The 26,445-nt window shown below is 45.5% G+C and overlaps 1 protein-coding gene across 6 annotated transcripts in view; it reads left to right on the top strand.

Moving 5' to 3' along the window:
* Window positions 1-26,445, top strand: part of LOC137538517 (ras-related and estrogen-regulated growth inhibitor-like) — a 210,448-nt gene that overhangs the window by 175,251 nt on the left and 8,752 nt on the right. For all 6 annotated transcript variants that reach the window (XM_068260741.1, XM_068260742.1, XM_068260740.1 and 3 more), the window contains one exon: window positions 13,136-13,209. In XM_068260741.1, coding sequence (XP_068116842.1) covers window positions 13,136-13,209 — 74 coding nt within the window. The remainder of the gene's footprint in view (window positions 1-13,135; window positions 13,210-26,445) is intronic.

Genomic DNA, 26,445 nt, shown 5'->3' with positions numbered 1-26,445 from the left:
TATGTAGGTAGGTAGGTATAGGGGCCTTTAGGTAAGTAGGTAGGTATAGGGGCCTGTAGGTAGGTATAGGGGCCTTTAGGTAGGTAGGTGGGTAGGTAGGTATAGGGGCCTTTAGGTAGGTAGGTGGGTGGGTAGGTAGGTATAGGGGCCTTTATGTAGGTAGCCCCCCGCTCACCCCCAACCCCCCCACGGCCTCCTCCGTCCCCCGTGCCTCCTCCACTCACCCCCAACCCCCCCACGGCCTCCTCCGTCCCCCGTGCCTCCTCCGCTCACCCCCCCTGCATAAATAAGTATCTACTCACCTTTTCCGTGGAGCGCAGAGCGGCAGACCTCTTCGTTACTTCCCTGTTCCCTCTAGTGGCCGGACCGGCTTTTACTGATTACGTCATTGTAAAAGCCGGTCACGAGGGGGAACCAGGAAGTCAGCGAGAGGTCTGCCGCTCTGCGCTACGCTCTGGATAGGTGAGTTGTCACTAACTATGCGGGCGGGGGGGGGGGGCGGCCGGAGGATGCGCGGGGGGGTCGGAGGGGGTCGGAGACGGACAGTGCGAGCAGGGGAAGCGGCGGATGCGCGGCGATGCAGCGTCGGGATTCGGCGGATTCGGGTAATGAAAAATGGCGTTGGGATTCGAATTCACGAATCTCAAATATTTCCCAATATTCGAGGATTCACCGGATTAGTCGTCAAATCCCTACTCAGAACATTAGACAGTAGAAAAGCTAAGGCCAACCCTGCATTAATTTAGTTGTTATGATGTTTTTGGTGTTTTTATATGCACCTTGCTGCATCACCCAGGTCTTCAGGTCCAGCAAGGAGCACAGGAGGAGCTGTGTTCTGGCAATGTGGGATGAGTCATGCTGCAGCTAGTAAGTATAGCTGCTTTTTGCGGAAACCAGAAGCACCTATCCTAGAGGGAATTGTTTTTTTTTTCCTCTGTAAAGGTTTAGATATCCTTTAATTGCAGATTCCTCTGCTGAACATACAATTAATTTTATGCTTGACATGATTAAAATGAATGTGATTCATTTTCAAATTTTGATTACAACACTGAAATAGGGAATTTTCCTCCTATGTCCTTGTTGGGGTGTACATTCCTCCTGACGCCGATGTCAAAACGGCCCTGAGCGTGCTCAGCGACACCATCACACAGTGGGAGTCGTCCCTCCCGGACTCGTTATTCATTATATTAGGGGACTTCAACAAGGCCAACCTACGCCATGAACTTCCGCGCTACCACCAGCACGTCACCTGCCCCACCAGGAACGCCAACACTCTGGACCACTGCTATACGGTCCTGAAAGATGCCTACAAGGCAACCCCGCGAGCTGCACTGGGCTCATCGGACCACTGCATCATTCACCTGATACCCACCTACAGGAGACGCCTGGAAACTGCAAAACCAGTCCTAAGATCCAGCAAAGTCTGGTCGGAGGAGGCTAAACAACAACTTCAAGCCTGCTTCGACTGTACGGACTGGAAGGCTCTGGAAACACCGAACTTAGATGAGTGGGCACTACGTTGTATCCTCGTACATCAGCTTTTGCGAGGAGCAGTGCGTACCAACAAAAATCCGCAAACACTACCCGAATGACAAACCCTGGTTTTCCAACAAACTTCGGCATCTGCGCAGAAGCAAAGAACTGGCATTCAAGTCTGGCAACCAGGAGGAGTACAGGAGGGCAAAAAACACCCTAAACAAGGAACTGAGGGCCGCCAAAAAGAACTACGCTGTAAAACTGGAACAGAACCTCTCCTCAAGAGACACACGAACTGTCTGGAAGGGGCTCAAGGCTGCCACGAACTACAAGCCCCCTCCGCAGCATGCAACTCCCAGCACCGAGCTCGCTGAGAACCTCAGCGAGTTCTATTGCAGATTTGAGAATCCAGCAACTTCCCCAGAGCCTCCGGCCACCTCCTCTGACTTAGAACCCCCACATCCAAGCCCCCCCCCCCCCCCCCCCCCCCTAGCGGTGTATGAGGATGACGTCAGGAAACACCTGTCAGGGATTAATGCAAGGAAAGCCTCAGGCCCAGATGGAGTGTCACCAGCCTGTCTGAAAACCTGCGCACAGCAGCTTGCTCCCATTCTCTCATCCATCTTCACCAAGTCCATCCAGGAAGGCAGGGTCCCTGCTTGCTTCAAGCGGTCCACAATCATCCCGGTCCCCAAAAAACAGGGTGTCTCAGACCTCAACAATTTCAGGCCGGTGGCTCTCACCTCGGTCATCATGAAAACCTTTGAAAGCTTGATTTTGCCTTTCCTCAAGCAATCGACCGAATCCCTGCTGGACCCGTTTCAGTTTGCATATAGAGCAAACAGGTCTACTGACGATGCCATAAATATCTGCCTGGAGCTTGTAAATGAACACCTGGACAGACCTGACTCATACGCCAGGATCCTTCTACTCGACTTTAGCTCGGTGTTTAACACCATCAGCCCCCTAATACTTCAAGAAAATCTTGCTGCCCTCGGAGTCCACCCCACCCTCCGCCTCTGGATCACGGACTTCCTAAGTAATAGATCCCAGGCCCTCAAGCTGGACACTATCATCTCCCAACCAAGGACCACCAATACAGGGGCCCCCCAAGGTTGCGTACTGTCGCCGTTCCTATTCTCCCTATACACTAACAATTGCAGGTCCACCGCGGACTCCGTCAAAGTCCTCAAGTTCACTGACGACACCACCATCGTTGGCCTCATCTCTGGTAATGATGAGCAGGAGTATCGCCACCAGATTGACAGAATTTGCCACTGGTGTAGGGAGAACGGGCTAGTCCTCAACACTACAAAAACGGTTGAGATGATTGCCGATTTTAGGAAACGCGCCACCACCCCACCCCCGATCAGCATTGACGGCACGGTAGTTGAGAACGTCCCCTGTGCACGCCTCCTTGGCACGACAATCTCTAAGGACCTGACTTGGAAAGCCAACACTACCTCAACCCAGAAAAAAGCCCAGCAGAGGCTATTTTTCCTACGCCAACTAAAGAAGTTTGGGATGGCCCGCAAGCTTCTGACGAGCTTCTACACTGCCACAATTGAATCTGTCCTCTGCTCCTCCATCCTGGTCTGGTATGCTGGCTCCTCCGCCAGCGACAGACACAAACTGCAGAGGGTCATCATATCAGCGGAGAGAATCATCGGGAAACCACTCCCCTCGCTTGACCAGATTTTCAACTCTAGACTGCGCTCCAGAGCTCAAAATATCGCTAATGACCCGTCCCACCCAGGTTTACGCTTCTTTAGTAGGCTCCCCCTAGGCCGGAGATTCTGATCCATCTACACCAGGACCACAAGGCACAGGAACAGTTTCTTCCCCTCAGCCGTAAATTATCTGAACTCTTAGATCCCTCCTCATCCTACCACGACAAGTGGTGTCTGGTAGCACCCAGCCTGACCGCACGGCTGCACACTTCATATATACGTGTTCAAATGCTGTAACTGTACACTTTATATTGTCTGTCTGCTTACATATATGTATCGTTATGTCCTGCCCGTTCTCACACTAGCCCTGTACTTGCCAAACCCAATTCCGGGCACGGCCCAGTCGTGCTTGGCGAAATAAAAGATTCTGATTCTGATATTGTTTGGTCTATAAAGAAATGCTCCAAGATGTGCTAATTGCTTATTTTTCCACTACTAAAGAAACATTTTGCTTAAAGGGAACCAGAGATGAACGATTCACACAAAATAAACATATCAGTTGATAGCTTGTAAAGAATAAATGCTCTACCTGATAATTTCGCCACTCTGGTGTGCCTTTTTGAGTGTTTTTTTATCCATTATTGCTCCAGGAAATATCTAATATGGCCGCCGGCTCATACCTGTTCTGCTTCCGGGTTATGAGTTGTTCTGGATGTGCTGTCTAGCCTCTATGAAACTATAGACAAGCAGGGCTGCTGCTGCAGCCTTTCATCTGTCTGCTTTCAACTATTATTCTGGTATGCTGTGTGGCTGCCTGTAGGAAGTGTCTCTCATAGAAATGAAACTGCATACAGTAGATAATGACTGGCTGCACACTGCACACAGATACACTGTTTCAGAGCTTCTTTCTCGGCAGCAGCAGCCCCTCCCATGTCAACAGCTCTTAGTATGAAATCTGATCCAGGAGGTGGCAGGCTTGGGCTTGAAAAGACTCCACAGAAGAGTGACTCAGCTATAATGATTCCAGGTCAAACCTCGACTGAATAGTCGGTGGATATGTATCACAGTTGATAACAGATAGATTAGACTGAGAAGAATAAAACTAAAAGCAGGGTAGGTGTTTACTGTCATGTTCCCACTGATAAATGTAATAAAATACATGATGGTGCTTCGTCTCTGGTTCTCTTTAAGGATAAAAACATTAATTCTGTTAGCTTCTGTAGACAATTTTGAATGTCCTTGGGCAGGAATGTAAATCCAGGGATTAGTCTTATGCAGTGCCAAAAACATTAATCGCTCAGATAACAAAATCTTCCTACAAATCGGTATTAATTCTGTTGTGTCGGTATCCTCTATAATAATCTCCCTGTGTCCCTGCGTGTGCTGTCTCTGTGTAGCGTTGTCCGTGCTGAACTGCTGTGCGCATGTGCGCAGCACGGACCCAGCCTCACAGAGACAGGAGGACGGGACCAGGGAGCCGAGCGGGCGGCGTTTGAGCGGGTCAGCGGATGGCCGGGTGTGCGGCAGGTGCGCGCTCTGCAGCGGGTGGTGGGCGCGCGGCAGCCGAGAAACACAGACCTAGAGCCCATTTTTAAACAGACTTAGGCATACTAGTAATGTATAATGTGACACAGGGTCAGGCCGGGATTTTCATTAAAATGATTGTCTCATCCCCTCCCCAACACTCCCATACACTCCTGCCCATCACACTCATTTCAAATGACAAATGGGAAAACAAATGCTAAATTATGCTTCTTGCAGAATCTGGTGTACCATGGCGACTAGTCACATCACGAAGGACCATTTATTTAAATGCAAGACTTCTGCTAAAGGGGAAGTTAAGAGCTCGGGCAAAGTTATATCACTTCAGATTTCAGCTTAAGGGGCCAGGTCAGGTCTTGTACTGTGTGTACTCTTACCTGGTAGTGGTGAAAGTATCAGCTTCATTTAAGATCTGTCTTTTGAACCACACCTGTAGAGGTTGATCATCCACTAGGATAATTAGGCAGGTACCTATGGACTGGTGAGTGTTAGGAACCTAGCTGACCCCAGGCCTCACCAAATCTCATGAGAAAAGTCAGGTGGCCAGGAGGTGTGGGCTAAACCTTGTCTTGCCCATTTCTCTTTAACTGGTTCCCCTCCTGCTGGACAAGTATCTATGTCCCTAAAATCTTCACTGCAATCCAGGGACATAGATACTCATCCCTTCCTGCTTGTGAGTGGTCGTGAGCACGCATGAGCACATGGTGTCATGCAGTAGTGCACATTATTGGTTAATAGGAACAGGTGTTCCCAAAGTCAATCAAAGTGTTTAATGTATAAATGTATGAATGATCACTGTTGCAATGAGCAATAGTGATCATTCCATTATAAAGAAAAGAATCTGTCACTTTCTGCTGGCTGGAACTCAGTGATTCAGCATTCCAACCAGACGGGAGACTGTGCAGGGGCATCAAGTGGCCAAAAAAGAATATTACAACAAAGAATATTACAATGTAATTTTACTATACCTATAACAAGCCCGACAATCCATCCTTGTGGACCTTCAATACCCAATTGAATGTATTTCAGTCACAAAGATGTGAATAACATGCTTCTACCCAAATATCTTTAAATCTTTAAGCCAGACTGAATGCTCAGTGGAGGATTTTATCAGGGCTGATTAGAAGCAAGCTGTGCAGTGCAGAATGAAACAGAAAGCAAGGTAGGTGTTTTCTCTAATGTTCCCACTGATATACAGTATAGACCAAAAGTTTGGACACACCTTCTCATTCAAAGAGTTTTCTTTATTTTCATGACTATGAACATTGTAGATTCACACTGAAGGCATCCAAACTATGAATTAGCACATGTGGAAGTATAGTACATAACTAAAAAGTGTGAAACAACTGAAAATATGTCATATTCTAGGTTCTTCAAAATAGCCACCTTTTGCTTCGATTACTGCTTTGCACACTCTTGGCATTCTCTTGATGAGCTTCAAGAGGTAGTCACCTGAAATGGTTTTCACTTCACAGATGTGCCCTGTCAGGTTTAATAAGTGGCATTTCTTGGCTTATAAATGGGGATGGGACCATCAGTTGCATTGCGGAGAAGTCAGGTGGATACACAGCTGATAGTGCTACTGAATAGACTGTTAGAATTTGTATTATGGCAAGAAAAATGCAGCCAAGTAAAGAAAAACGAGTGGCCATAATTACTTTAAGAAATGAAGGTCAGTCAGTCTGAAAAATTGGGAAAACTTTGAAAGTGTAAATGGATAAATGATAACTAGGTCCCTCTTGGGTATCAACAGTAGAAAATGAACTTTATTTGAATTTGGCAAATGTGTGGCAGAACAGCTTTAAAAACAAATAAAAGTTGCCATACAGAGCGCACCACAACAACCACTCACCATGCATGCATAGCCACTCTTACACCCCCTCTGGTACCGGTACCAATGTCCCTTTCTTCAGAGAGGAGGAGAGGATTGCAGCAGCAATAAGCGTGAATGGTTAGTCTTCAGCTTGCAAGCACATGACAGTAATTCTCACCGGGTATTGAAATGTCTCACCACATCAGCATGCTTCCGTCCAGTCGTCCAGTAAACCGGGCTCTTCCGAACAGATCCCCCACAGAAATTCAGGGTCAGCAGCAGCCAATAAGCATGAGGCCTCCGCGCTTGGTGGTCGGCAAGTCAGCTCAACCTGTTCCGCATACGCTTGTGGCAGGGAGCGGACACCAACTTCCATTCATACAGTCAGTGTTGCAGCTGCGTGTATGCGCTCACAGGCTACGGAAATTGCACCCGCCCATCGACGCGTTGCGCCCGCCCCTTTGCGAGCTTCGTCAGGATGTGCGTGGCTGGTGATTTGCTGAGCTGCCAGCTTTATTCCCATTGGACCTGCAGGGCGTTGAGTCCCTTCGTATCTCCTTCCTTCCTGCTCGGACCATTCCCATGGTAACTAGCATAAACAATGCATATATATTAAGCACATCTAGCGTATTTCTAAAGCACCCACAGCAGGGGCATTGATGCATAGGTTATCACGGAAGCCTCTTTTTTGTATGTCTGCGCGCTTCCCCATAGCAAACCCACAAGCACCGGAGGTGTACACTTCTCATCCAACTTGTCCAATAGATTTTTACTTCAGTTTATTCTCATCATTTAGCTGCACTTCCTCAGGGTGAGTATGTTATCTCTCATTATTTATTGGGGTAGAAACGGGGCAAAGTCCAATTCACTATTCATTCCATCTGGGTTCAGGGCTCCTAGTAAGTAGATCCACCTACTCTCAAGTTGTTTCAATCTCCTCAGGCGATCTCCCCCTCTCCTATCCACTGGTACTTGGACAATTCCCATTGCAGTGAGACCACTTGGGTCACCCCCGTGTTCAAGGCAAAAATGTTCAGCCACTGCGCTCATATATTCACCATTTTTCTGTAGTCCACTGCATATGGTAGAAACATGTTCCATCACACGGGTTTTTAATTTCCTAGTGGTTAGTCCTACATAAAGTTTATGGCAGGGGCACTCCAATCTATAAATAACCCATTTGGTATTGCAGTTTATAAAACTTTTTATCCTCCATTCCTTCTTCCTCTGGGAGTCATAGAAAACTTTTGTAGATGTAATTCTTTCACACGCCACACAATTACCACACCGGTACATTCTAACCACCTTACTTTTGTTCAACCAAGTTGTTTTTCCTTTTGGGGTAACATCGGAGTGGACCAGAGCGTCTATCAAACTGGGTGCCCTTTTAGCTTCCAACATAGGTCTATCTCCCACTATCTGTTTTAATTTTGGGTCAGTCTGTAACACCGGCCAGTGTTTGGACAATATTTCACGAATCTTTTACCAGCACATCATCAATAAAACGGATCCATAATCGGACATGTTTCTCGAATTCCGGGTGGGGGTACACATCCTGGTGCTCCCACTGGCCAAGATGGAGACAGGCATAGGCAGGCGCGCAGGCCGCACCCATGGACGTGCCCCGCACCTGCCTATGGTGGGAGCCACCAAATACAAAGCAATTGTGCTCAAGGACAAAGCGAAGCGCGTCCACTGCGAAGGAGTTGTGGAGGTGGGCCTCAGGGTTTACATCATCCAGGAAAAACCGGGTGGCCCCGATGCCAACCTCGTGGGGGATCGACGTGTACAAACTCTCCACGTCGATCCCCACAAGGATGTCATCGGGGCCCAACTCTAGTTCTCCCAGGAGCCGCTAGACATCAGTGGAGTCCTGAACAAAGGAGGGGAGCGACCTCATCAAAACTTTGAAAGTGTCCCCAAGTGCAGTCTAAAAAACCATCAAACGCTACAAAGAAACTGGCTCACTGTAATGGATAGCGGAGATACCGCCGCAACGGCTATCTCTGCGTCGCAGCCAGTGGTTTCCGCCGCACAGTTACATGCTGGTGCTTTGCCTGGTCCTTCTATCACTCATAGACTAAGGGCTACGCGCGTGCGCGCCGAGCAAAAGGACCTTTATGTATCTAGAAGGGGAGTCAGCTGATCACTCGGTCAGCTGACTCCAGCTATGCTCTGGATTGGCTGAGTGATCAGGGCGGCGCTATAGAGCGCGTTTAGTATATATAGGACCTGACTGTCAGTTGTTCCGCGTCTTCTGTTGCATATGCTACGTGTTAGCACTCAGACCTTGTCAGATCCCAAAGTGTGCTAGAACCAGTTGGAGCTGGGGATCCACACTTAGCCAGATTCTGTTGATAGCTTAAAGTACTAATAGAGTTGTATTATTTGTTATGACCTTCTGCTAGTTTGACTATTCTTCTGCTCTCTGATTCAGTACCTTTGCCTATCTGATATAAGTTGCCGACTCTGCCTGAACTACTACTCTGATTTAGCTTCCTGTCTCTGTACCGTATCTGTCCGTGTGTTGCCGAACCTGCTTGTCTGACTCTTCTGCCCTTACCAGGGAGCTTAGTCCTGGTGAGGGACTCTCAGTTTAGTTATCACCTGCTCCTCAGGTAGATAGCTGCAATATAGTCTGAATCACCTGCTCCTCAGGTAGATAGCTGCAGTATAGTCTGAATCACCTGCTCCTCAGGTTGATAGCTGCAGTACAGTCTTAATCACCTGCTCCTCAGGTTGATAGCTGCAGTACAGTCTTAATCACCTGCTCCTCAGGTTTATAGCTGCAGTACAGTCTTAATCACCTGCTCCTCAGGTGACTAGCTAATACAGCACTGTCATGATCTCCTGCCCCTCAGGGAATCACCTGCTGCAGTACAGTCTGAATCACTCGCTCCTCGAGTGATCACTCTACATTGTCTCACTGTGCATCACCCGCTCCTCGGGTGAAACTATCACTATTGTTCTGTGTCTCCAGCCTGCTGGGGTACTGATTACTGTGTTCCTTAGAGATACCCCCTTCTACCAGCCCCTCTGGGATAGTGGGTATCTCCATCAATATTTACTGTTGCACCAAAACACTATCTTACACCTGTGTGTCCTGTGTCTTGCTATACTTGTATTATTGGTGATTCTGCAGATCATCACATAATAAGGTATAACATCTGTATTATTGGTGATACTGCAGATCACCAATAATCAGAAAATCTGTTCTTGCTGACACCAATCGTTACACTCACATGCGGAAAGGAAGACCAAGAGTCACCTCTGCTGCGGAGGATAAGTTAATCCGAGTCACCAGCCTCAGAAATCGCAGGTTAACAGTAGCTCAGATTAGAGACCAGGTCAATGTCACACAGAGTTCTAGCAGTAGACACATCTCTAGAACAACTGTTAAGAGGAGACTGTGTGACTCATGCCTTCATGGTAGAATATCTGCTAGGAAACCACTGCTAAGGACAGGCAACAAGCAGAAGAGACTTGTTTGGGCTAAAGAACACAAGGAATGGACATTAGACCACTGGAAATCTGTGCTTTGGTCTGATGAGTCCAAATTTGAGATTTTTGGTTCCAACCATCATGTCTTTGTGTGACTTAGAAAAGGTGAACGGATGGTCTCTACATGCCTGGTTCCCACCGTGGAGCATGGAGGAGGAGGTGTGATGGTGTGGGGGTGCTTTGCTGGTGACACTGTTGGGGATTTATTCAAAATTGAAGGCATACTGAACCAGCATGGCCACCACAGCATCTTGCAGCGGCATGCTATTCCATCCGGTTTGCGTTTAGTTGGACCATCATTTATTTTTCAACAGTGCAATGACCCCCCAAAAACCTCCAGGCTGTGTAAGGGCTATTTGACCAGGGTGCTGCGCCAGATGACCTGGCCTCCACAGTCACCAGACCTGAACCCAAACGAGATGGTTTGGGGTGAGCAGAGTGAAGGCAAAAGGGCCAACAAGTGGTAAGCATCTCTGGGAACTCCTTCAAGACTGTTCGAAGACCATTTCAGGTGAGTACCTTTTGAAGCTCATCAAGAGAATGCCAAGAGTGTACAAAGCAGTAATCAAAGCAAAAGGTGGCTACTTTGAAGAACCTAGAATATGACATATTTTCAGTTGTTTCACACTTTTTGGTTATGTACTATACTTCCACATGTGCTAATTCATAGTTTGAATGCCTTCAGTGTGAATCTACAATGTTCATAGTCATGAAAATAAAGAAAACTATTTGAATGAGAAGGTGTGTCCAAACTTTTGGTCTATACTGTATATGGTAAAATACATAAGGGTGCTTCGTCTCTGGTTCCCTTTAAATACCACCACCAGTAATATAACTGTGGAAAAGAGCTTTGTGCAAAAGGGAAGATCAAGTTGAAAATTCCCTTCTAATTCCAATAATTTGTATAGACTGCTTCCATTGCCAGATAGATTAAGGCGTTAAAGAGTAACGTTACCAAAAGATCCTAGTAGGGGGAAAAATAAATGAAAATATTGCAAAGTGAGAAGTTAAAAAATAGAACATAGATCAAGAAATGAGTGATATTAGATGTGTAATTTGTTCATGTTGTTTCATCCTGTGGATCATAATCTTTACTACTGGCGGGCAAGGAAAAAAACAGACAGCACCAACTGCCATTATCTATAAACACACCTACTAACAATGTGATTGGCTAAAAGGTGCTGAGAGACTAGACAGTTCAAAAAAAATCTAAATACTAGAACTGCTAAGCTCCCCCCCTCCCCCGCCCCTTGTTTATTGGTCTGCTCAAGTTTGTCACCATCTCTGTAACAACTGGTGTCAGCAAGAACAGATTTCTCTGATTGTTGGTGATCTGCAGTATCACCAATAATACAGATGCTATACCTGATTATGTGTGATCTGCAGAATCACCAATAATACTAGCCAGAACCAGGACAACCAATGTAATGATAGGTGCTTGGTGCAACAGTAATGATAGAGATACTTGTTCTCTCAGAGGAGCTGGGAGAGGGGAATCTCAATATAACAGATGAGAACCAACTCCAGCAAGCTGGAGATGTAGACAGTAGTGAAATGGATCTTCCGAGGAGCGGGTAGAAATATACTGAACAAGTGTACTGATCACCCGAGGAGTGGGTGATTCAGACTATACTGAAGCCACTATTACCTGAGGAGCAGGCAGAGGAGATAATATTGTAGTGACTATTCACCTGAGGAGCAGGTGCTTAAGACTGTACTGCAGCTACCGACCACCTGAGGAGCAGGTGATTCAGACTGTACTGCAGCTACTGACCACCTGAGGAGCAGGTGATTCAGACTGTACTGAAGCTACTGATCACCTGAGGAGCAGGTGATTCAGACTTTACTGCAGCTACTGACCACCAGAGGAGCAGGTGATTCAGACTGTACTGAAGCTACTGATCACCTGAGGAGCAGGTGATACTAGTAGAGGATCCCTCACCAGTGACTAACTCACTGGCGAGGACAGGAAGGTCAGACAAGCAGGTTTGGCAACAGGCGGACAGAGATGGTACAGAGACAGGAAGCTAAATCAGAGTAGTAATTCAGGCAACTATATCAGATAGGCAAAGGTACAGAATCAGTGAGCAGTAGAATAGTCAAGCTAGCAGAAGGTCATAACAAATAATGCAATTCAATTAGTACTTTAAGCTATCAACAGAATCTGGCTAAGTGTGGATCCCCAGCTCAAGCTGGTTCTAGCACACTTTGGGATCTGACTAGGTCTGAGTGCTAACACATAGCATTTGCAACAGCAGACGCGGAGCAACTGACAGGCAGGTCCTATATATACTAAACGCGCTCCATAGCGCCGCCCCAGTCACTCAGCCAATCCTGAGCATAGCTGGAGTCAGCTGACCGAGTGATCAGCTGACTCCCCTTCTAGATACATAAAGGTCTCTTCGCTTGGCGCGCGCGCGCGTAGCCCTTAGTCTATGAGCGATAGAAGGACCAGGCAAAGCACCAGCATGTAACTGTGCGGCGGAAACCGCCGGCTGCGACGCGGAGATAGCCGCCATGCCGCTTGCTGTTGCGGCGGTATCTCCGCTATCCATTACAATCTCACATCTAAGACTGAATTTCTTCTACATATAATTTTAGCTGTATAGAACAGAAGCTATACCTGCATAAGGAGACTGCAACAATTTTTGGCTTTAATTGGAAAGAATAACATTTACCAGATTGATCCTTTAATTGTCCAAACTCACGATTTGTATCATCATCATCATCATCATCATCATCATCATCATCATCATCATCATCATCATCATCATCATCATCATCATCATCATCATCATCATCATCATCATCATCATCATCATCATCATCATCAGTTACAGTTAGTTGTATCTCTCTCTAGGGCCCATATGCAATTAACCACCTGAGTTATCTCCTAGGAGATAATTTTCATCTTCTCTATTAACTAACTTTTCAGCATTTTTACAATAGAAAAAGTATCCAAACGTTTGTGATAAAATACCATTTAATTTATTTTGAGTATTTTCTTTCTTACTGGTGGCTTAAATGGCATTTTATGACACGTTGTGAAAATATCACCTAAGAGAAAACCGGTATATGGGCCTAAAGGTTTAATAATGTGCTGTATTTATCTATGGCATCTTTTTTTTGGCAGAAACAATCTACAGACACACAGGGGTCATTGATGGGGAGTTCGTCCATTTTGAAATCCTAGATACTGCTGGCCAGGTATGAAACTATTCTTGTCTTAACTTATTTTTAGCAAACAAGTAACATCATAGCCAAGTACTGTTTTACCAGTATCGGGCATCTGGTTCCTTTTCGCTCTGTACAAAATCCTACTGGTTTTTGTTTTCATAACTTGAAGCAAACTATCGAATAATAAAAGTTTAAAAGTTAGTTACCTAGGTAGTAGGACACCTCAGGATGGTCCAGAGGCGTACGTTAAAAAGGGGCGATGGGAAAAAAAGGGCGCCGGGTTTTTAACGATAAACATGGATTACGTTTAAAAATGTATTTCGTTTAAAAGTAATGTTTTTAAACGTTATAAATCATTAAATAATGTGTATTAAATCGGCAATTGTAAAAACGTTAATCTTTCGTTTAAATAATGAAACGCATAATAACGTTTAAAAAAAAAATTACTAAGTAACCCTCCCTGTACCTACCCCTAACCCCTAGACCCCCCTGTTGATGCCTAAACCTAAGACCCCCCCTGTTGGTGCCTAAGTAACCCTCCCTGTACCTACCCCTAACCCCTAGACCCCCCTGTTAGTGCCTAAACCTAAGACCCCCCTGTTGGTGCCTAAACCTAAGACCCCCCTGTTAGTGCCTAAACCTAAGACCCCCCTGTTGGTGCCTAAACCTAAGACCCCCCTGTTGGTGCCTAAACCTAAGACCCCCTGTTGGTGCCTAAACCTAAGACCCCCCTGTTGGTGCCTAAACCTAAGACCCCCCTTTTGGTGCCTAAACCTAAGACCCCCTGTTGGTGCCTAAACCTAAGACCCCCCTGTTGGTGCCTAAACCTAAGACCCCCCTGTTGGTGCCTAAACCTAAGACCCCCCTGTTATTTTTTTCGTTTAAAAATAATGTAAAAAAAAAAGTAATGTTTTTCGTTTAAAAATAATGTTTGGAAAAAATATTGTACTGGTTTTCGTTTAAAAATAATATTTAAACATGTATAAATCATTAAATAATGTGTAATCATGAGAAACAGTAATAAAACATTAAGTCTCCGGGCGCCGCTTTTAAAACGTTAGTTTTCTCCGGCGCCCTTTTTTCTTACCGGGCGCCCATTAAACGATATTTATTATAGAAGTGAATGGCGGCGCCCGATTTGTCCACTAGCCTCAGGCGCCCGAATTTACTGTTTCCGGTCCAGAGACCCTCCTCAAGTCCACCGCTGCTGCCCGGGCGCTTCATCTTCTTGTGGCCAAGCTCCTCTCCGAGTATGAATTCTACCACACTGGGCATGTGCAAGTATGGTCCATGCATGCACAGTACAGAAAAGATACTTAGATGGGAGTATGGCCACAAGAAGCATATTCGACAAGTTCAACAAGAGTCAGTTTCACCTATACCTAGCCAATATAGATCTTTCAAGAAATTAGTCAGTGGAGTGTGCATATTTGTGCATGTGTTTGAGTGAAGGAGGTTGAAAATAAACTTGTGAGATTATTTATTTATGTATTTATATAACAATGACATATTATGCAGTGCTGTACAGAGTATATTGTCTTGTCACTAACTGTCCCTCAGAGGGGCTCACAATCTAGTCCCTACCATACTCATATGTATGTATCGTTTAGTGCATGTATTATAGTCTGGGGCCAATTTAGGAGGATGCCAATTAGCGTATATGTATGTTTTTGGGGTGCAGGAGAAAACCAGAGTGCCCAGAGGAAACCCGTGCAGACACGGGGAGAACATACACACTCCTTGCAGATGTTGACCTGACCCACTAATTAATTGTACCTGTAGTAGTAATGGTAAATGTCCCTGGAGTCTCACATGCTTATCTTCAATTTGAAAACTGCAGTTCTGAGTGTAAAGTGTAAACAGTAGTCATGTCAGTGTGACATAAAATCTGATTCATTCACCTGCCACACAGAGAAATAATGGCCTTTTAAACTTTGCAGCACTACTCTGATATCAGCAGTGTTTGTTCAGCCAGATAAAAGTGTTATGGGGTTCTAATTAATTTAATGTGAGCTGCTGCTAGTTCTACTGCCTCATCTACATAAATGAAACGCTCAGAATTAGAAAAAAAGTGAACACTGGCAAGTTCTAAGTAAGATTGGTACTTTTAGGTATCCATGTTTATCTCATCATGCCACAAGTTAGTTCACTTATGCTATAAATATATATGGCAAGAGGTTATAAAATAGAGTATTAATGTACACTAAATAATGTTTGGAACTGGATAGGGGTTTAAGATGTTCAAATTGTACAGTATATGGATTTGCACTAATAATCTGACTGTGTTTTAGAGATGTTGCTTTCTTCATATGAGTGTTGAATAAAATGGTATATGGATATGAAGTAAATGGCATATTCATTGAAGACGAAGGGCAGAAATAGAAGCAGCTGGATGAGAAGAGAACAAGAGGAATCGACTGGTAGAGAGGGCTAAAGGATTTAGAAGCTAAAATGCTCACAGTAGCTTTGGTAGAATTAATAAAAAGATGATATGATAGTAAAATAATAATTCTGAGAGGGATGACAAGGAAAGCAATATCTGGACACAGATATACTGTACTGTACATCACAGCAACAGCAGACCATAAACCAATGTAATATATGTTTATATGATGGTGACATCTAGTGGTGTAAATTGGGTACCGTGACCGTCAAATCGAAAATAGGAATATGTGTTATGAGAGCTGCCTAGAACTAGAACATAAAACCAGGAAATGGGGTGAAAAATGTTGACCCAGTATGGGATTGTAAAAACTGTGAGAAGAGCCAGAAGGTGAATGTTTAGAATAATGAAATGAGAGTTAACATAGAAGTAAGCTGAGTAGTGATAACCAGGGGATTCATAATTTAAATGAGCATTAATTAGTTCAGGTGTGCAGCAGGGACATAAGGGGTTAGTTACCCATAATTCTGCGTCCTCCCTGCGCTCCAAATAGCTTGCAGGCGACCTATTGGACGTGTTGCAAGCCTAACTGTGGGCACTTCCTCCTTCAAGCTGTTTACACACTTGTTATTACTCGTGAGAGCATCCCTGGTGATAACAATGACAAGGATCTGTGAGGAAGAGAAAGAAGAGGTGAGAAGAAGAGAAAAGACAAACAGGATTGACAGGACCAGATTTACCATAAGACACTGTAGGCACGTGCCTACAGACGCCTGATTATGGAAAGACGGCTCACTCCCCTCCCATAGGGCCTCCCTCCTTCCCTATACAGCGTCCCAAGCAGAGTGTAAATGAGGGGTTACTTACCCAGCTATCGGCATTCCACTGATGAGATCTCCCTTCAGTCAGGGGGCTCCACTAGCTACCTAATACTGAGGATAGCTCTGCATACTCAGGGACACTTGTAGCTACCTATGATTCGCAAGGGAAGTAGGGGAGAAAGGACAGCTGGGACAGCCAGCAGTTCAGTGAGGGTTTGTTGGTTCATGGAGGGCAAAGTCTAAGGTGCCAGGACATCTGTGCCTATTGGCTCCTGTGAGGTAAATCCGAGCCTGAGTAGTGAAAAGGGGGAGTAAGTGTTATGCCTGGTAGACACAATAAGATTTTCTGGCAGATTTACTGCCAGATCGATTATTTCCAACATGTCCGATCTTATTTCCGATTGATTTTCTGTTTGAATTTCAGTTCACTTCTATGAAAAATCGATTGGAAAAACAATTGGAAATCAGATAGGACATGTTGGAAATAATCGATCTGTCAGTAAATCTGCCAGAAAGTCTCATTGTGTATACCAAGCATTAGGTAACATTAAGCTGCCTGAGCAATGAGCATTATGTCCTCCAGCTAATCTTATCAGAACAATGATAAGGCTAGAAACAAATAAAATAGGAAAGTGAGGAGGTGGCTTACCTCTAAAGATGACAATAAGTGTGATACAAAAAGTATTTATTTAGACCATGGTGATGCGTTTCAAGGGCTCTTGTCCACTTCTTCAGACCAATAGCCATATTAAAGTAATAACCAAATACTGTACATAAAGTGCACTGCCTTACAGTTCACCACTGTCTTCTGTTTAGGTCAACAATGATTATATGAAGTATATATTTCTCCAAGCCAGTCTATATTTCTCCAAGCCAGTAACAGATTGCCCAAGATCCTAAGAAGTCTCCTCCCTTTGCCTGTACTTCTAGTCGAACACAGTGAATCCAGCGCAGGAGACTTGGGTGCACAGGGAGTAACTTCGGCGCCGTCAGAAGACGGAGCTGAATTTACTTTTAAAACACAATAATACCGACTGTATCCTGTGCCCTAGTCTCCCGCGCCGATTCCTCTCGTACGCTGTAATGATCCGCTCAGCTGGCTGCACAGGTAGACAGCTGTTTGACCATTCCTCAAGCCTGTGGGATGCAGGTCTCTGGATAATTGACCTGTCTTTGCTTTGCAAGCTTCAGACCTTCTCTGCTGCTGAGGAATTTGCATATACTGACTATGCAAATTGCCTGGTCGCCTCCCTTGGAGGCTTGCAGCATAAATACCATGTGATCCCACAATCCTTTGCTGGTCATCATGGTTTGTTACTGTTGAAACACATCTGGAGTGTCAGCCTTGCTATTGTTTGCTAAAGATTATCTTAGAGTATTCCTGGGGATTGCATTAGGCATCCCTCTAGTACAGTCAGGTTGTATTATTTGTATTGCCTGTTCTGTCTTCTGTTTGTCCTTGCGATTGCACTGTCGCCAGCGGTGGGCGATGGTGAATCGTTTGTTCCAGAACTTGGATCACACTTGCTCTGGTGGAAAGATCAGTGGATCCTGCTAGCTCTGTTTCTGTACTTGGATCACACTTGCTCTGGTGGAAAGAGCAGTGAATCTTGCTAACTCTGTTTCCCTACTTGGTTCACACTCGCTCTGATGGAAAAAGAGCAGTGGATCCTTCCTGTCCTGTCTCTGAACTTAGATCGCACTCGCTCTGACGTAAGAGCGGTGGATTTTATTTGTCCTATTCCTGCTTCTATTCGTTTGTCTGTCTGGATCGCACTCGCTCTAGTGGTAGCAGCGGTGGTTCCTTTTGAACTCTGTCTGGGAGTGTAGGCCAGAGCTGCGGTTGCTGCTGGCTGCTCCTTCTCTCTATCTTGTCTGATACGAACCCTTGCTGTAGGCTCGGTGGGGTAACTGTTGAGCAAGCGTTCGTGTTCTCTGTTTCGTGTTTGTGTGGCGTTGGTTAGTTAGGGTGGCGTGCTTGTCTCTGTTGCGCTTATCATGCGGAGAACGCGCCGTAAACGCATTCGCTGTTGCGAATGAGTGCGGTGTTCGCGTTTAGCTAGCGTTTGTTATTTTCCTTATCTTCTCATTGTTGTTTGCTGTGTCTTTGCTACTCTCGTGCTCTGTCTTGCTCAGTCTTGGGTCACTTCTGGCAATCGCTTCTCTCGTGATTGCGTTCCTACTTTGTTTCTGCTGTTGTGTGTTCACCGTCGCGACTTGGCGACTAGATTGGTGCACGCACATACATTCTGTCGCTGTGCTCTTTCTCATTGGCAATCGCAGCTCTTGCGATTGCGTTCTCACTTAGTTTCCCTCGTACAATTCCTATCTGGCATCTGTGGCTGGGCAGAGGATCTGTTCCTCTGCACTCCACAGCTCCATCTGCCGGCAGGAATTCCCCTCTACAGGTGCATTGCACCTTTTGCTGGGTTCTCTCAGATTATACGCTTGTGGAGGATTTCCGCAGTGTCAGCGCGCATCCTGTGCGCTGACCACGGAGAGAATCCCACAATCGTTACAGTATGACCAGCCAAACCGAAATTCCCAGTGTATAGGGGATTTCCGACTTGTACGATTTGGTCGCATATGGGTCCTGTATCTTTAAGAGGTTTCAGATAGTGGACTCTGAAACCAGAGATGATTTCATATCAGAATGTTCCAGATTCTTGGCAAATCCTGAATTTCAGGCCACCAACATTTCCACTTGGAGTGTTCAGATTGCTTACAATCTTTTCCAAGGAGATCTATTTGTGTGGGCTGCTGAGTATGCCAGACACAAGAATCTGAGACATAACCCTCGCAGGTTTCTTGCTCATTTGTTCTCTCGTAAGTTTGGAATTCTCATGCCATGCTATTTCTATGAGTTTTTCCTGCAGTGCAAGATGCTGATCAGATTGGTTTATGCAACACCTCTCAGTCTTTACCATATGCTAATGAGTTGGTGCTTGCAGGCCAGTCTGCTGATTCGACTTTTCAGCCAAAAAATCCATTGCCCATAGCAACTACAAATAAAGAAATGATTTCTGTAAAGTCTGCAATGTGTAAAACACTTGAAGGTGACAAACTCAGAAAGACTTCTCAGTCTCAGGTTTTGTTGCCTCAGGCTAAAGCATATGTGGAGCCTATGATAGGCCGAATTACTTGGTATATTAAAGGTGTAAGAAAGTCTATGCATGTTTCTGATCCCAACCCGTATGAATGTTTCTTTGATACAGGGTTGTTTGAGCCCCCATTCGCTCCGTGGGAGGTCGGGGCATTGGTCGAGGAGTTTAAGTTTGATTGGAAAGCGTTTTGCGACTTCTACATCGCAGAAAGCGAAGAGACTCTTAACGCTTGTATAAATTCTGTGTACGCCTTGATTGATTCTGGTGAGTGTGACGAGTGTTTGGTGGATCCGGTGATGTGTGTGTGGCAGACGATTTTGGATGAATTACACACACACCAATCAATTGATTTCAATAAAGAGACATCGTTATCGGATGGTTGTTCCGGCCTTTCTGGGGTAAAGCATGTGAGGCTAGACATTGTGCGATCTGAAATGAAAGGTGTACCACTGTGGTTGATTCCTGTATGAGTCCTGAAAGATTCTCTCCTGCTTGTATGGAGTTTGAATCTATGCGATCTAATGCCTGTTTCCCAGATGTTCCTGCAGATTGTGATCAACATGAATGTGTCAGTTTTGTCAAGGATATGTGGGATCCCTTGTCAATTAAAAACAGATCTTTTCCTCTCAGTAATTATTTCAGACCTTCCAACTATGATTCTGCTTTGGGGAAAGTTCCTAAACTGTGCAGCATCAAAAGTAATATTAATATGTCTAATAAAGTTTCTCCTGTTGTTTTCGCAACTTCTTCTGCAGATGAATCTTTGTCTCACCCTGTTCACACCTGTAAAGGCCCGTTGCCTAATGACAGTTGCTCCAGTGTTTCTGTCCTGAACGCCTTGCAGTCTGGCCCACAGATTGCGGAGGTTTGCGCTATGGAAGCGTCAGTTTCACAACCTAAAGCGACCTTGGATTTGCAAATTTTGCGTTCTGACTCCTCGGATTCGACATTGTTAGCTGAATCTAAGAGTGAGACAGCGCTTTGGTTTTGCGAATTTGATACTGGGGAATCTTTGCCTTGTCCAGAGAGGATCTCTGTGAGCCTGCCCTGTACCATGAATAAAGACATGGGGCTCGATTCACAAAGCGGTGCTAACCCAGTTAGAGACTTTAGGCATAATAACCATTGCACCACTCCGGTGAAAAGCCAGTTTAGGTGTGATAAGTTTAGGCATGATAAGTTTAGGTGTGATAAGTTTAGGCATGCTAAGTTTAGATAAGTTTAGATCGCTTGCAAAGTCCCGCACGCAAAGCAGCGCCATTAAACTTTATACGAAATGCACCAGTCTTTGCTAGCATAAAACTTTTGATCAGCTGTGCACTGCGGTGCTAACGCAGTTGGTGCTTAAACTTATCACACCTAAACTTATCATGCCTAAACTTATCACACCTAAACTTATCACACCTAAACTTATCATGCCTAAACTGAGTTTAGGCATGATAAAGGGCTTTTCACCAGGGTGCTAACTGTTAGCACCGCTTTGTGAATCAGGCCCATGGGGCTCGATTCACAAAGCGGTGCTAACCCAGTTAGAGACTTTAGGCGTGATAACCATTGCACCACGCTGGTGAAAAGCCAGTTTAGGTGTGATAAGTTTAGGTGTGATAAGTTTAGGCATGCTAAGTTTAGATAAGTGTAGATAGCTTGCAAAGCAGCGCCATTAAACTCTAGGCGAAGTGCACCAGACTTTGCTAGCGCAAAACTTTTGATCAGCTATGCACTGCGGTGCTAACGCAGTTGGTGCTTAAACTTATCATGCCTAAACTTATCACACCTAAATTTATCATGCCTAAACTTATCACACCTAAACTTATCACACCTAAACTTATCATGCCTAAACTTATCACGCCTAAACTTATCACACCTAAACTTATCATGCCTAAACTGAGTTTAGGCATGATAAAGGGCTTTTCACCAGCATGCTAAGGGCTCGATTCACAAAGCGGTGCTAACCCAGTTAGAGACTTTAGGCATGATAACCATTGCACCACTCTGGTGAAAAGCCAGTTTAGGTGTGATAAGTTTAGGCATGATAAGTTTAGGTGTGATAAGTTTAGGCATGCTAAGTTTAGATAAGTTTAGATCGCTTGCAAAGTCCCGCACGCAAAGCAGCGCCATTAAACTTTATACGAAGTGCACCAGACTTTGCTAGCGTAAAACTTTTGATCAGCTGTGCACTGCGGTGCTAACGCAGTTGACGCTTAAACTTATCATGCCTAAACTTATCACACCTAAACTTAGCATGCCTAAACTTATCACACCTAAACTTATCACACCTAAACTTATCATGCCTAAACTGAGTTTAGGCATGATAAAGGGCTTTTCACCAGGGTGCTAACTGTTAGCACCGCTTTGTGAATCAGGCCCATGATGTCCATTCACACTGACATTTGTGAGCCCCTTTCTTGCTCAGCAGATAGTACTGACTCTCCACCCTGTACTCTGGATGAGTCAATATTGCCTTGCATAAAATATCCTGCAGTGACCCTAGAGGCTCGTCTAGGTATTGCTACCATTCTCACCTGTTTTTCTGCCATTTTGGAATTGCAGTCTAGTTTAACTGTTATGCAGAATTCTGTGTGCAGTGAAATTAGAGTTAGGGAGTCAGTGTGTGTTCCAGTAAATATTCCCGTGCATCCTGTTCATGAAGATAAAATTCAGTCTCAGCGGATTGTAGAACCCTCCCTGGGACATTTGCTCTCTCCGCAAAATGTATCTGATGTTTTGCCCTGTAACATGGATCGTTCAGAATCCTTGATTTCTTTGTCAGAGAACTTGGGAAACGATGCTCCTGAGCTTTTGTCTGTTGTTCTGGAGGTCTCCGACTTGCTCCCAAAGGGTGCAGAACTTTTAGGAGGTGCCTCCTGTCCCGCAGGGCCACCTGAGGTGTTGCCCACTTCAGTAGGCATTGCTGCTATATTGACTACTTTTGCAGCTCTTGGGGAGCTTCAGTCATGCGTAGTCAATGATGAGTGTTAGTTGGATACCAGTACAGTCATAGAGACTTCTAAGTCTGAATTCCAGTCTGCTTTTGAAAGTCCAGTGCTTGTGACCACTACTCGTGATGATTATTTGCCCGGTTTTGGTTTTGATCTTGTCGTGATGGACTCTGAGGTTGGCAGTTCCTCAACATGTCCTGAGGTTTCTCTTGTGCTAGTGTACCCCGATGTGTTCTGTGACCCAGAAAGCCCAAGTGTGTCTCGGTTGCCAGCATGCTCAGATGCTTCCTCTGTGGGGACATGTTCTGATATTGTCTGCCTGCTTGCATGCCCAGGAGTGGTTCCTGAAAGCCCTGATCTTGATACTTATCCTGGTAATCCTGAATCCGGAATTGTCATTGGTTCCATAGGGGTTCTTGGTAGTTCTCCATGTGAGCCTGGTGATCGTTCTGCCCTTTTGGAATCTCTGCGGAGCTTCAAAGTGTTCTGGGAGATTCTGGGAGATATATTTACCCTGGATGAGATCAACAGTGGCTTCTCTGTGGAAAGAGACACTTCAAATAGGTATTGTGGCAGGTTTGGTATTTTTGGACGGTCCCTGGAAGGTGGCGGGCATGGCTCAGAGGGTGTCGATGGGTGCTTCTCTGGCATTCACAGTTCTGATGGGTATTACGCTGAGACTTGTAGTACTGATGGGCATGTTTTGATGGCTTCTGCTTCCGATGACGTCGGTTTCGGCAGGATTGACTCTGGAAGTGGGCCTAGTCGGGCTGTCCCGACCTTCATGAGTCTTCAGTCAGAGTTTTTTGCGAATACCAGCTTTGAGAGACGTCTGGAAGCCGTCTCTAGAGGGGGGGGGGGGGGGGGTACTGTAATGATCCGCTCAGCTGGCTGCACAGGCAGACAGCTGTTTGACCATTCCTCAAGCCTGTGGGATGCAGGTCTCTGGATAATAGACCTGTCTTTGCTTTGTAAGCTTCAGACCTGCTCTGCTGCTGAGAAATTTGCATATACTGATTATGCAAATTGCCTGGTCGCCTCCCTTGGAGGCTTGCAGCATAAATACCATGTGATCCCACAATCCTTTGCTGGTCATCATGGTTTGTTACTGTTGAAACACTCCTGGAGTGTCAGCCTTGCTATTGTTTGCTAAAGATTATCTTAGAGTATTCCTGGGGATTGCATTAGGCATCCCTCTAGTACAGTCAGGTTGTATTATTTGTATTGCCTGTTCTGTCTTCTGTTTGTCCTTGCGATTGCACTGTCACCAGCAGTGGGCGATGGGGAATCGTTTGTTCCAGAACTTGGATCACACTTGCTCTGGTGGAAAGAGCAGTGGATCCTGCTAAGCTCTGTTTCTGTACTTGGATCACACTTGCTCTGGCGGAAAGAGCAGTGGATCTTGCTAACTCTGTTTCCCTACTTGGTTCACACTCGCTCTGGTGGAAAGAGCAGTGGATCCTTCCTGTCCTGTCTCTGAACTTAGATCGCACTCGCTCTGACGTAAGAGCGGTGGATCTTATTTGTCCTATTCCTGTTTCTGTCCGTTTGTCTGTCTGGATCGCACTCGCTCTAGCGGTAGCAGCTGTGGTTCCTTTTGAACTCTCTCTGGGAGTTTAGGCCAGAGCTGCGGTTGCTGCTGGCTGCTCCTTCTCTCTGTCTTGTCTGATACGAACGCTTGCTGTAGGCTCGGTGGGGTAACCGTTGAGCAAGCGTTTGCGTTCTCTGTTTGGTGTTTGTGTGGCATTGGTTAGTTAGGGTGGCGTGCTTGTCTCTGTTGCACTTATCGTGCAGAGACCACGCCGTAAACGCATTCGCTATTGCGAATGAGTGCGGTGTTCGCGTTTAGCTAGCGTTTGTTATTTTCCTTATCTTCTCATTGTTGTTTGCTGTGCCTTTGCTACTCTCGTGCTCTGTCTTGCTCAGTCTTGGGTCACTTCTGGCAATCGATTCTCTCGCGATTGCGTTCCTACTTTGTTTCTGCTGTTGTGTGTTCACCGTCGCAGCTTAGCGACTAGATTGGTGCACGCACATACATTCTGTCCCTGTGCTCTTTCTCATTGCCAATCGCAGCTCTTGCGATTGCGTTCTCACTTGGTTTCCCTCGTACAATTCCTATATGGCATCTGTGGCTGGGCAGAGGATCTGTTCCTCTGCATTCCACAGCTCCATCTGCCGGCAGGAATTCCCCTCTACAGGTGCATTGCACCTTTTGCTGGGTTCTCTCAGATTATATGCTTGTGGAGGATTTCTGCAGTGTCAGCGCGCATCCTGTTCGCTGACCACGGAGAGAATTCCACAATCGTTACATACGCACTTCTAGTGGGTTTAGTGAAAAAAGTCAAGGACAGTTCATCGCATAGGCTGAATACAGTGATCCAAGAAACACCACCCCATCTAGGAAGTCCTTGTGTAGTTTTAAAAAAAATCACCACACTGGTTGTAAGCCCTCCACCCCAAGGAAACATGCTCACCTTTTGCTGTAGCTGCCCTGACCCACAGGCAGCACCACAAACGTTTCTTTAAAGGGAACCTAAACTGAGAAGGATATGGATTTTTCCTTTTAATATAATACCAGTTGCCTGACTCTCCTGCTGATTCTGTGTCTCTAAGGCTGCATTTCCACTTGTGCGGTGCGAATCGCCGCGGTAAAAATTCGCATGCGGATGCGAAATTCGCATGCGGGTCCATGCGAATTTTCATGCGAATTTACATGGATGACGATGCATGCGAATTTAACTATGGCAGTGCTGGTGTGCTTTTCCATTGTTTCTATGCGAATTCGCATGAAAATTCGCATACCCAAACCTCATGCGAATTTCCTATTAAATACATTGTATGCGATTCGCATAGCGGTATGCGAATTCTGATGGCGCTGCCATGCGAATTTTTTCTGCACAGAAAAACGCAAAGGAATCCTGACAAGAGGAAACAGTCCCATTCACTTGTATTGCTATGTGAATTTGCATGCGAAAAACGCATGCGAATTCGCGATAGTGGAAATGAGCCCTAATACTTTTAGCCACTAACCCTCAACAAACATGCATGCAGATCGGGTGATTGACTTAAAGAGACTCCGTAACAAAAATTGCATCCTGTTTTTTATCATCCTACAAGTTCCAAAAGCTATTCTAATGTGTTCTGGCTTACTGTAGCACTTTCTACTATAACAGTCTCTGTAATAAATCAATGTATCTTTCCCCTGTCAGACTTGTCGGCCTGTGTCTGGAAGGCTGCCAAGTTCTTCAGTGTTGTGGTTCTGTGATGAATCTCCCCCCTCCAGGCCCTTCTCTGCACACTGCCTGTGTATTATTTAGATTATGGCAGCTTCTCTCTTCTCTCTTATCGTTTACAAGCTGGATAAATCGTCCTCTGAGCTGGCTGGGCTTTCACATACTGAGAATTACAGACAAGGGCAAAGCTGTTTGCAAGAAGAAAAGAGCAGCCTGAAACTTCAGTGCATGAGAGCAGAAGGGGGAAAGAAACACACAATGATCTCTTGAGATACAAAAGGAAGGCTGTATACAGCCTGCTTGTGTATGGATGTATTTTCTATGTGTGGACATGCTGTACATCAACCTACTTCCTGTTTTGGTGGCCATTTTGTTTGTTTATAAACAAACTTTTTAAAACTGTTTTTAACCACTTTTAATGCGGCGGGGAGTGGCGAAATTGTGACAGAGGGTAATAGGAGATATCCCCTAACGCACTGGTATGTTTACTTTTGTGCGATTTTAACAATACAGATTCTCTTTAAGTCAGACTGGATTAGCTGCATGCTTGTTTCAGGTGTGTGATTTAGCCACTACTGCATCTAAAGAGATCAGCAGGACTGACAAGCAACTAGTATTGTTTAAAAGGAAACATCCATACCCCTCTCAGGTTAAGGTTCCCTTTAACCTCAGTTCAGCTCCGCTGGGACCGCTGGGACCGTGCTCACCTTTGCCTGTAGTTGGCCTGACCCACAGACAGCACAAGCAGCTCACAGTACAATCCTGGCTCACGTAGCTTCCCTTGCA

Source organism: Hyperolius riggenbachi, chromosome 11 (assembly GCF_040937935.1).
Source record: "Hyperolius riggenbachi isolate aHypRig1 chromosome 11, aHypRig1.pri, whole genome shotgun sequence".
Lineage (NCBI taxonomy): Eukaryota > Metazoa > Chordata > Amphibia > Anura > Hyperoliidae > Hyperolius > Hyperolius riggenbachi.
Note: the sequence above shows the minus strand (reverse complement) of the source record. Positions and strands in the feature narration are given on the sequence as shown.